The following is a 12,691-nucleotide window of genomic DNA, read 5'->3' as shown; positions in this document are numbered from 1 at the left end:
ATGTGGACACTTCTGATTCATGATTGGATCCAAGCTAACCAATCACAATTGCAAGTTGATTTGCATGATGTTGATGTTCAAAATGTTACATATAAGCTTGGTAAGTTTACAACACGTTACAGCCATAATCTGGTGTCCATGATAACAAATAAAAATATCAGATAACCCCATGTTTTTCTAATGTGGGAAAAGAGTTAAAATCAGTTAAAAAAAAAAACTGCCCCACGGAAACAATGCAGGTCTGAAGGGGTTAAGATATACTATCTCATAACAAATTAGATACCATCTCATAATTATGAATTACGATGTCCTAGTTTTTTACTGGCTGATTTTCAACTTTTGTCTCGTAAAATTAACTTTTTCTAGAAAAAAAAAATCAACTTTTTCCCCCACTTAATCTCCTATAATTAAAACTTTTCAAAGAATAAAAAATAAAACTCCTACAGAAAAACCCAATCCATCCCAAAACACACTTGTGGAGTTTAATCCTTAAGATGCTGCGGGAATTTGCATTTAAAAGAGCATTTGAATGCACACGTACACACGCCGTCCTCTCGAGCAATCAGCACTGGGACATTATTGATGGCAGGAGAAGGCGTGTGTGCGGGCGGCCATCTGTTGACACCTGACGATGACTTTGTGAAGGTCAAGGCAAATGAACGAGCCCACCAGGGGAGAAATTACTCGATTTTCTTACACTTTAAAAGCTCCTCCTTGGAATACATGGTGGTTGTTGTTGGGGTTTTTTCCTCTCTCTTTTTTTCTTTTTTTTAAATACATAAAACAATCAAGTTACAAAAAAATAGCATATTAACAAGTGACGACATTAAAATATGGCATTTACCAGTAACTTATTTAATGGCTTGTTTTTGTGGTTTGAGCTTGTGAGCCAAAATGTGGAGAAAGTCTCCCCCCAATGGTTAAATGTAGAATTTCACCCACTTTGACCTTGTTTGCTTTTTCTCCCCAATATTTTGTTTTTTATTTGTATTTAAGGTTGCTTATTTGTCATTATTTGTCAGTTTAATTGACCTTTACGTGTTTATGTGTTAGATTTAATAGTTTTATTGTTGTTTTCCCTGTTTTTTTATGCTTTTTATGGTATTCTACAGTGCCCAGAAATAATGCAATAAAATAAATATATAATCATAATATAAGTTATTATTATTATTATTATTATTATTATTATTATTATTATTATTATTATTATTATTATTATTATTATTATTATTATCCAAACCATATCATTATTTATTAAATACAATTAACAGTGAATAAAGTGGTAAAAACAACTGATTGGCTGTAAAAAGTCACATAGTTAAACTACTTTATTGTGAAGTGTCTTTTTTGACTCACATCACCAAATATCTTACCCTAACATACAAACCCTCTAAAAGAGAATGACCATGGGGGAGGTAAAAAAAAAAAAAAAAAAAAAGGTGCATTGAAAAATCCCGACCTGTAGCAATAGGTGATACTTGAGGACCCTCTGCATGGGGACCACCAGCAGGTCCCTCAGGGTGAACTTGCCGTTGTTAGCCCTCTTAGAACACTCCTGCAAGTGTAAGTGTGATGATAAATTCTGGAACAAGTTTTTGTCTACATTTCATTCTGCTTTCATGTTTGTGTAATAGTTTTCAAGAGCTTGTGAAATCCTGACCTCCAGTTTGAGCCGGACATCCTCCTTCTCCTTGCAGATGAGGTCCAGCACAGCGATGGCGATCTCCACGCGGCTGCAGTAGACGCCATAGATGAGAAGTCTGAGACAGAGCGATGCAATTCACTGTTAAAGAGTTTCTCCATCCATGACTAGATTAAAGATTAAGACACTTGGTAACTCCTTTAAATAAACGTGAAAACCTCTCTTTGTAGCTGATGAAAATCTGGTAGAGATTCAAAGCGTTCCTGTTGAGGATGGAATCCTGAACGTCAGCCATCAGGCTCTTGTGAACCTTCACCAAGTCCTGCGAAGAGTATGAAGGCATTGAAACGTTTAATAATTATTACTAGAATAATGATGATGATGATAGACATGATAAGAGTAAAACTCACTGGGATGTTAACAAACACTTGGTCGATTTCAGCCATGGAGAAAAACTTCTTGAGCGGGTTGAGGAAATACTGTGAGAAGTCGTACACATACAAACACACATAGGCGTCATTATGCAACCTGCTGGAGACAATATGAATGTTAATGTGTATTAATTCATAACAGCACTCAAACCGAGGCCGGCGGCTTTGCAAATTAGGGCTGAACGAGCGGAAAATTTACATAAAATGACATAAAATGTGGGCCGAGTGATAGATAAACAAAATAGGCACAGTCATAGGCGACCACAAAATATCCCACTTGACATCCCCTAACATCAAAAGCGCATAATCACACTAGTACTTGATTTAAACATGTAACCAAAGTAACTCCCCCTCTTGCCTCGAAAATGGTTTGTTCCGCACAATCCATCCTACCTCTCCCCGACTCGACTAAATGAAATTTTAGATAGATAGATAGATAGATAGATAGATAGATAGATAGATAGATAGATAGATAGATAGATAGATAGATAGATAGATAGATAGATAGACGGCTGGATGGATAGATGATAGATAGACAGACAGACAGACAGACAGACAGACAGACAGACAGATAGATAGATAGATAGATAGATAGATAGATAGATAGATAGATAGATAGATAGATAGATAGATAGATAGATAGATAGATAGATAGATGGACAGATAGACAGATAGACAGATAGATAGATAGATAGATAGATAGATAGATAGATAGATAGATAGATAGATAGATAGATAGATAGATAGATAGATTGATTGAATTAATTAATGGTGTTATGTAAATTAGCCGAATTATGACCTCACATTATCACATTTCACAATCAATTTTATCTCTGGAGATGCTTGTACGTTTGATTGTGCTTTTGCAAGATCAGACGGGCAGCGCGGGTACCTTCTCGATGGATTCCAGCGTCTCGGTGTACTTCTCTTCCGTCTGCTTGATCTCGGAGAGGCAGCAGCTGCGAACGTCTGACATCTCGACCTGCTTCTGGAAAGAGACGTGACTCGCTGTGAATCTTAAAACTAAGCCATAAAAAGTACTTTCGGGAAGCTGCAAATAGTAATACAGTACTAATTTGTGTGTGTACCTGCTGCTCGGTTCTCATGAGGTCTTCGTAAATCTCTCCCCCTGCATAGTCTTCTTCCAGGCTGTATACCGCCGCATACAAATCTTCCTCACCTTCCATGGCATTTTCACTATGAGCCCCACAAAGAAAAGTCTCAAATTTAAATTTGATAACATCCCATGGATTGTTTTTGAAAATTCACATAGTTTCACTTAATAACAGGAAATCTGATAGGCATGATGAGACCCAGAAGAATCCCCATACTTAAGACACAGAAAGTCAGCCATTTTGTTTTCTGTAAAGTAAACTCCTCCAAAAAAAAAAAAAAAAAAAAGTCTTCAGAAGCCAAGAAGTCAATGGCAGTCTGCCATTTCATAAGGAGCTTATTTGGAATCATTTTGGTGTAAATTGACATTTATTAGCAGCTGGATTTTTTTTTGTGTGTGTGTGTGAAAATTCAGCCACCAAAGCCAGTTTGATTAAGCAACATGAAATTTGATAAGTATTTCTATCATGAGTCGACCCGCAGAAAGCTCTCAAGAACACATACCAAAAACCAAACAGAAAGTCTGCCATTTTCGGGTCATTTCAGTCATTTTGAGGGGTCCAAGAAGACATACTGTGTGGGCAGAGCAATTAAACGTAAAACTAAACACCCAGCTGCACAAGGTCGGAGATTGAACAAACTTGTGTGATAAAGGTCCAAGCATACAGTGAGTCATTCGTGCCCCCTAGTGGCATTAACGGCCATAACACATCAAACATTGGTGAAACGGAAGTTGCCCACTGACTGATCGCGAATTTTTAATAGGCATGTCATGCAAACTCGTTCATTTCCTTTGATAATAGCAAATAAACAGAGCAGAGCCCCGGAGAGCCAAGATGATGGGCTGAGCTGGTTCTGACACGCGCTGACATAATTATGTTCTATCAACAGCAGTAATGGACCCTCAGAGACAGAGAGAGAGAGAGAGATAGATATATATATATATATATATATATATATATATATATATATATATATATATATAGAGAGAGAGAGAGAGAGAGAGAGAGAGAGAGAGAGAGAGAGAGAGAGAGAGAGAGAGAGAGAGAGAGAGAGAAGGGGTGGTGGAGGGAGACGTCACATCTCATACATGTCATGGTTCGGTTCTCAGCCTGTTGTGCTTTTGTGTGTGTGTGTTCCAGTGCTGCCAACGAGGGGGGCGTTCCCCAGCCCCGCACCTGCATCGCGTTGACAATCAGGACTTTAAAAGGACTCCGAGCGGCACAGCAAGCCGTCGGATTATTATTTGCTCATCTTCGTGTCCAAGTGTTCTCCGCGTTTCCTTGTTGGTAAAGTTTCTTGAATCTGCCGTCGTCTTTAGTTTACTTGTATTCACGTGTGTATTTCCGCGTCGCCTTTTGTTGTTATTCTCGTGTGATTGATTCCGTGTACATTTCGTGTCGTCCTTGCCGGGTGCAAGCGATTTATGTTTTTCTAGTCCTTGCTGTTAGCAAGTGTTTTTTGTTACGTTAGTTCTCCTTGCCGTTTGCAAGCGATTTTGGTTATGTTAGTTTTCCTTGCAGTAGCAAGCGCTTTTTGTTACATTCGTGTTCCCTGCCTTTTGCGGGAGTTTTGTGTTTCCCAATTCCTCCTTGCCTTTTGCAAGTGCCTTTTGTTATTGCCGTGTGCCTCGCCTGTGTGCAGGGGCACCGCTGTAAATTTCGCTTACTTGCCTGCGAGCAAGCTTTGTTTCCTCGGTGCATCCAAAGTGATTAAACGAGATTGTTTCCCTCCTCTGAGCCTGCCTTTCTGGGATTCGTTTTTTATCGACTCTGCTGAGTCGTGTCAGAATAATCCGACCATGGATCCCGCAGACTCGGAGAAGGTGAGACAGGCTTTGACCAGTCAGGGACAACGGGTCGGGCAAACCGAGACCACCTTGGCCGGTCTTCACGAGGTGGTGGGTAGACTTGCTCATCGTTGTGAGGAGATGTTCGGGAGACTCGAGCAGCTCAGTTCCCGCGGGGTGCTGAACCCGGAACTTCCGCGTTCAGACACGGCCATGTCGGCGCTCCCGGTTACGTTTAGAGAACCCGTTTTGCCCCACCCGTCACGCTACGATGGATCTCCTGGAGGTTGCGGTCAGTTTTTACATCAGTGTTCACTCATTTTCGACCAGCAACCATTTACTTACGCTCACGATCAATCTAAAGTAGCGTTCGTTATGAGCCTCCTGACTGGTCAAGCCGCTACCTGGGCTATGGTGGTGAGCAACGCACGACCAGACCTTCGGTCTTCTTTTCCAAATTTTGTGGGTGAATTTCAACGCGTGTTCGACCATCCGGTTAGGGGGAGAGAGGCCGGGGGTCGGTTGCTAGATTTAGTTCAGGGGGAAAAATCGGTCGCTGATTATTCAATCGAGTTTCGCATTCTGGCCGCCGAGAGCGGTTTTGGAGACTGTGCGTTGCGGAGCGTTTTTCGTCGGGGACTGAATACACAACTCAAAGATGAACTGGCAGTCCGCGACGACACGAGCTCTTTAGAGGGACTCATTGAACTAACAATCCGTTTGGACAATCGGGTACGGGAACGGGGCCGAGAGCGTGCTGTTGAGCGGCGTGGAGCAGCCATGAACAATGACATGTCTAGACTCTCTCTCAACGACGTCGCTGAAGCGCGCACCCTTCCTGGACTTCCGGACAACGGAGGGGAGCCCATGCAAATGGGTGGTGGACGCCTGCACCCTGAGGAGCGTCGTCGCCGGTGGCTCGCTGGAGCCTGCCTGTACTGCGGTCAGCCAGGACATCGTGTGGCGTCGTGCCCAGCGCGCCCTTCACGCCAGACGCGGCCGAACGCTCGACTGGGGGGCCGTGCCGATGAGATCCTGAAGCCCGAGAAGGATGCAAGTCAGGGTAAGCATGAACCGGGGGGAACCGAACCCAGCCCTCCATCGGGGACTTCTCTCAGTGAGAAACGGCTAGAGTTGTCGGGGGAGCTGTCTGGATACGGGTTGAGTGTTAGGGTATGTGCGTTAATCGATTCCGGAGCAGATGATTGTTTTATAGACCCGTGTGTGGTTGAAGCATTAGGAAGCCCGGTAGAGACCTTGGAAAAGGTCAAGCAGGTTTTCGACCTCAACGGGCGCCTACTGGCGGAGGTACATCTGTCTACCGGTCCTCTCAACCTGAGACTCTCGGGAAATCACGAGGAGAGAAGGAGGTTTTTTATTATGCCGTCCCGTTCTGCGCCCCTAGTGTTGGGCCTTCCATGGCTTAGAACGCATAATCCGGACATCGACTGGGAAAGGCCGGCTTTAGAGAACTGGAGTCCCTTCTGCCATGCCCACTGTCTAAAGTCGGCAGGAGGGGCAACATCGGTACCAGCTAGCTTAACTCCCGAACCGGTATGTCTTGACCACGTCCCCAAAGAGTATCATGATTTAAGTAAGGTCTTTAGTAAAGATCGTGCACGAGCATTGCCACCCCATCGTCCGTATGATTGTGCGATTGACCTGATTCCCGGTGCACCATTGCCGGGTTCTCGCTTATATCAAGTGTCCCAGCCCACTGAACCCGCCAGCACCCGCTCCGCCTCCTCCCCGAGTGGTCGATGGGGATCCTGTCTACACAGTCAAGGAAATCTTGGACTCAAGGTGCAGGGGCCGGGGCTTCCAGTATCTGGTCGACTGGGAAGGTTACGGACCAGAGGAGCGGCAATGGATCCCCCGCTCCTGGATCCTTGACCCGTCTTTGCTCGACACCTTCTATGCTGCGCATCCTGATAAGCCAGGTGGTCCGCCAAGGGGCGTCCGTTAAGGGGGGGGTACTGTCATGGTTCGGTTCTCAGCCTGTTGTGCTTTTGTGTGTGTGTGTTCCAGTGCTGCCAACGAGGGGGGCGTTCCCCAGCCCCGCACCTGCATCGCGTTGACAATCAGGACTTTAAAAGGACTCCGAGCGGCACAGCAAGCCGTCGGATTATTATTTGCTCATCTTCGTGTCCAAGTGTTCTCCGCGTTTCCTTGTTGGTAAAGTTTCTTGAATCTGCCGTCGTCTTTAGTTTACTTGTATTCACGTGTGTATTTCCGCGTCGCCTTTTGTTGTTATTCTCGTGTGATTGATTCCGTGTACATTTCGTGTCGTCCTTGCCGGGTGCAAGCGATTTATGTTTTTCTAGTCCTTGCTGTTAGCAAGTGTTTTTTGTTACGTTAGTTCTCCTTGCCGTTTGCAAGCGATTTTGGTTATGTTAGTTTTCCTTGCAGTAGCAAGCGCTTTTTGTTACATTCGTGTTCCCTGCCTTTTGCGGGAGTTTTGTGTTTCCCAATTCCTCCTTGCCTTTTGCAAGTGCCTTTTGTTATTGCCGTGTGCCTCGCCTGTGTGCAGGGGCACCGCTGTAAATTTCGCTTACTTGCCTGCGAGCAAGCTTTGTTTCCTCGGTGCATCCAAAGTGATTAAACGAGATTGTTTCCCTCCTCTGAGCCTGCCTTTCTGGGATTCGTTTTTTATCGACTCTGCTGAGTCGTGTCAATACATACTCAATCAAGTCTTCCAGGTGATTGTAAATGTCCTCGTCCTTTAGGCTCTCCTCTGTGGGGAAAGGCCTGCAAATGACAAATAAAATGTTAAAGGCAGGATAGTGTTTGTTTATTCAAATTCTGTGAGAAGCATGTGAAAGTGAGCATGAGTAAGGATGAAGACATCCAAGTATTGTATGGTTATAGGAGGGAAAATAACTGCCTGGACGACAACAACAACAACAACAACAACAACTTACTTGATTCCTCCTTGTTGGGCTATCATTGTATATGACAGCTTGGATAAAGTGTCCATTACCTGGTGAAACATTTGAATTTTTATGTTAGCGCACAAAGATGTGACATTATATTTCATCCGTTTTAGTCAAGCACTTGGAAACCACAAAATTGTGCACCAATATTCCGGTACATATGTGGGTTTTACAGTTCAGTCACCGCAAAACTGTGATTGTTATCGTCTGTGAAATTGACAGTTAAAAGGGGAGACTGGGAGGCACAGCAATCGCACTTTAGCGTTATAAACATGCATGCTGTCAAAGGAATTAGTAGGATTTCCTGAATTAAAAACAAAACAGTTCAATTGGTAAAAATGTTCTTACATTTCCTACAGCTGTTGAATGAATTAATGACAACTTTAAACATTTTAAATACCATTTAAATTAGTCAAAATTTGACTAATTTATTATTATTGTTGTTGTTATTTAATAATTATTATTATTGTTATTAAATAATGGTATGTTGTACAGGGCGGCACGGTGAATGTGTGGTTAGCACGTCCGCCTCCCAGTACTGAGGACGCGAGATTGAGTCCAGGCTCCGGCCTTCCTGGGTGGAGTTTGCATGTTCTCCCCGCGCCTACGTGGGTCTTCTCCGGGTACTCCGGTCTCCTCCCACATTCCAAAGACATGCATGGCAGGTTAATTGGGCGCTCCGAATTGTCCCTAGGTGTGCTTGTGAGTGGTTGGTTGTTCGTCTCTGTGTGCCCTGCGATTGGCTGGCAACCAGTTCAGGATGTGCCCAAAGCCAGCTGAGATAGGCTCCAAGAACCCCACCCCACCCCACCCACCCCCCGCGACCCTTGTGAGGAACAAAAATTGACAAAAATCATTTGTATTTGTTTGACTTAAATGTATTTTGTTTAGCATCTTAGCTTTGCTTAGCAAACAATTGGCACCCAATTGGCCACAAGAACATCCATACATACGCTTCTATTAGCAATGAAAGCAGCTGTCCTATTTATAGCAACTTGAATATTTAATATTAATGTCCACTCTTGAACAGTTAGCCGTAGCATTCAGCTGCAAAACGAGCTGGAGTTTGTCTCACAGTTACTTCTTCTATCCAATTTCTTCAAAGGTTCTCAAACTTTAAAGAGTCGAGGAGCCGAGTTGAAGAGGCGGTTAATTAGGTTTTCATCTAACAGGCTGCCTGCGTGCAGCTTCCTGTGTGAACACTGCTGTGGCTTCTTGTCCACCAGGTGCACTTGCAGCGTGTCCTCTGCGGTGTGACACTCATTACAGAAGAAGATGAAAAAATCTCGCAGTGAAGGGAGCTCATATGACGCAATTTAATGGGAGCCTGGTGACTTCTTCTCTTGAGGGTGCCGTGCACCATCACTGCGTTCAAAGTATTGGGCCACATCTCTTTTATCGACAAATTCATCAATCAAGGGTTTGTTTGGTTCAGTATAATTATTTGTATACATTAGGGGTGTCAAATTATTGCATACATTTTTAGTTCATTTAAAGTTCCTTTAACACCACTATTTTTTTTAGCGTGCGATTAATGACCACCCCTTACTTGGAAAGCCTGTACTGGGGGAATTCCAGTTGCAACACAGCAAACACGTCCACGTCAGAATTTAGCAGTGATAAAGTTTATGATAATGCATATATTTGTGGAGACTGAGCTCAAGTTGTATTTTACTATTTTAAAAAATGTGCAGAATTACACAAGTTAATTCATGTTAAAGATTAGATAGCTCTTATGAAAAGAAAATGAACTGCGCTGTCACCAGTCTCTTACAAATGCAATTATGCCATCTAGTGGCAGGAAAATAACACAAATCAACATCAACCTGCTTTTTTATTTTATTTTTTTTATTTTATTTTTATTTACAAAAGGACATATTTTTAATTTTAACTAAATTTTATGAATTTATTATAAAATTACTGTATCATGATTAAAAGATGCAGCCATATTTCTATTTAACATTTTTTTTCCACTTTTATGTTAACAAGAGTATGAAAATGTTTTATTTTGCATTTTATTGTACATTGTACAACAGATATAAATTTGCGATTAATCTTGAATTAACTGTTGAAGTCATGTGATTAATGACGATTAAAACATTTAATTGCCTGACACCCCTGATATATATATATATATATATATATATATATATATATATATATATATATATATATATATATATATTATATATATATATATATATTATATATATATATATATATATATATATATATATATATATATATATATATATATATATATGTTAGGGGTGTCAAAATTAGTGCGTTAATTTAAAGTTCCTTTAACGCCACTAATGCGTGATTAATGACCTGCCCTTAATTGTAAAGCCTGTACTGGGGGAGTTCCAGTGCAATGCAGCAGACACGTAAACGTTAGAATTTAGCAGTAATATTGTATTTTACAATTTTAATAAAGTGCAAAATTTCACGTTACTTCATGTTAAAGATTAGATACCTCTTAATATGAAAAGTAAAATGCACTGAGCTGTCACCATCTTACAAATGCAACTATGCCATCCAGTGGCAGAAAAATGTAACACTCGTTTTTTATAGTACAGTACATCTTTTTAATTTTAACTCAATTTATGAATTATGAAAATACTGTAACAAAGACTAAAAGATGCAGCCATATTTCTATTACTTTAACATTTTTCCACTTTATGTCAAAAGTATGAAAACAAAAACATAGAAAAACATTTTATTGTGCATTTTATTGTACATTTAGAACAAATATAAAATTTTTGTTTCATCGTCAGTTAACTACTGAAGTCATGCAATTAATTACGATTAAAAATTTTAATCACCTGACACCCCTATATATATATATATATATATATATATATATATATATATATATATATATATATATATATATATACATATATATATATATATATATATATGTGTTACTACTGTCTAGTTGTAATAGCATGAAGCATGTTTTCCACTTCCAGCGGTCAATGTAATGTAGGTTAGTCTTGTTGTCATCAGCGTTCTAATGCTGCATCTTCTCGTCCTCCAGTTGGCATCACTGACAAAATGTGGATTATCCTGGTTCTGATTTTTCACATGTTCCCTTCTCAGGAAAAAACAAAAACAAAACAGCAACACTCATTTCCACTTGCTCAAGTTGTAAACACCCCGGCTGGATCTCATCCATCCAGGATGAACGTGACATACTGAAATGATGCCGGTGTTGTTGACACCTTGCCAGAAGGTTGTTTGACTGAGATTATAAAGTACTGTACAAGATGCCTGGTACAGTACATATTTGAAGTGTGTGGATTTATCAGATTAACTGGAAGCTTCTTTGGACTTCAAATGGACTAAAAGAAAATAACATGGCAAATGCATGCCAGAACTCAGCTTTTAAACCGTTACCGCATTTTGGAGATGTAGTACAGTAGGCTAGACTGTTCATTGATCATGCAAAAGCATGTGTGATAATGTAATCAAGGGGTCAAATAAATGTGAATTTCACCTTTCCGAAGTCGCGCACATCAAACAGGTCGAAGGCGTCGAACAGATCGCTTTTCTTCATGCCGAACGCGTCGCAGCAGCACATCAGGAAGGTGCGAATGTTCTTCAAGCACAGAAACTGGGACGGTGAAAGGTGGGAGATTCAAAAAATGAATAAATACATGAAAATTAAAGTCCATTTTGTAACGTGAGGAGTGTGTTAGTTGAAGTTGAGAGAGTTACATTTTTATAAAGTGGCTATGCAATAAAAGTGGAATCTGAAAATGTTTGGACCCCTAAAGTACAAATAAAAGTCCCAGTGTGCATCTGGCAAAAGCAGCACCGGAGGGATCCTTGCTTGTCCCACTGACCCTGATGCCATGGCTCTCCACGCAGCGAGATAGCAGGTCACCGTGAAAGGGGTCCGCGCACGTATGCTTTTTCGCTCCTACGCGGCCTACAGCTGCGGGCTATCCTACTGTTTTGCCATCACAGTCTAGTGAGTACACACAAGAGGGCCACGCTAAAAACCTGACTGCAGCGTCTTAAGGGCTATTCAAGTGAGCACACAATTTCACATCTTCTCCTGCCGTTAATTGTGGCGCAACGATTTAACATGGCCTGGTAATAGCAATAGTTGATTTTAAACGCTCCCGCCGAATGGGTGGATCAAAGTCAGGATGTTATCTGGACCCCCCTGAGAGGCGCAGGACAAATTAGAAGGGATCCAGTCGACATGCTGGGCTTTTTATTTATTTATTTTTTTAACCCTTTAAGTGAGATTATCCACATTCATTCAGCTACATGTGCTTAAAGTGAGGTCTTGACTGCGGAATCATCCGCAAAAATACTCTCCACACATACGGCAAGTATACCTCAAATGTAGATGATTTGGATTTTTTTGCACTCACTGTTTCATGACTATCAGTACAGTTGGAACACTATCGCAATATCATCATATGATGTATTTTATCATGGCTATATGTATCCTAAGTTACCGTATTGTACTGCCCACAGCCAGCTGAGATAGGCTCCAGCACCCCCCACGACCCTTGTGAGGAATAAGCGGTCAAGAAAATGGATGGATGGATGGAAGTTTCGTGAAAGAAGGTATCACTGGAAAAATGCTGTAATAAATATAATATTGCATTGTCGAAACAACTGGATCATGCATATCATTATGCATTGTATCATGGTTTAGTTCCAAATACAGTGTATTGAAATTGCTGTATCGTGATACTATTAATATCACTGGAAAAAAATCTCTATGATCATGTTACATTGTATCACCGAATATAAGTCC

The 12,691-nt window shown here is 41.3% G+C and overlaps 1 protein-coding gene across 1 annotated transcript in view; it reads right to left on the bottom strand.

Moving 5' to 3' along the window:
- The window catches only part of LOC144020435 (guanine nucleotide exchange factor VAV3-like), a 46,305-nt gene that overhangs the window by 32,092 nt on the left and 1,522 nt on the right, over positions 1 to 12,691 (bottom strand). The window contains exons 2-10 of the mRNA XM_077523923.1: positions 11,411 to 11,527; positions 7,897 to 7,955; positions 7,658 to 7,723; positions 3,162 to 3,270; positions 2,966 to 3,061; positions 2,053 to 2,121; positions 1,861 to 1,964; positions 1,661 to 1,760; positions 1,460 to 1,555 (exon numbers count right to left, since the gene is read on the bottom strand). Of these exons, the coding sequence (XP_077380049.1) occupies positions 1,460 to 1,555; positions 1,661 to 1,760; positions 1,861 to 1,964; positions 2,053 to 2,121; positions 2,966 to 3,061; positions 3,162 to 3,270; positions 7,658 to 7,723; positions 7,897 to 7,955; positions 11,411 to 11,527 (816 nt within the window). The remainder of the gene's footprint in view (positions 1 to 1,459; positions 1,556 to 1,660; positions 1,761 to 1,860; positions 1,965 to 2,052; positions 2,122 to 2,965; positions 3,062 to 3,161; positions 3,271 to 7,657; positions 7,724 to 7,896; positions 7,956 to 11,410; positions 11,528 to 12,691) is intronic.

Source organism: Festucalex cinctus, chromosome 1, assembly GCF_051991245.1.
Source record: "Festucalex cinctus isolate MCC-2025b chromosome 1, RoL_Fcin_1.0, whole genome shotgun sequence".
Classification (NCBI taxonomy): Eukaryota; Metazoa; Chordata; class Actinopteri; order Syngnathiformes; family Syngnathidae; genus Festucalex; species Festucalex cinctus.
The sequence above is the reverse complement of the archived record's forward strand: the minus strand, read 5'-3'. Positions and strand labels throughout refer to the sequence as shown.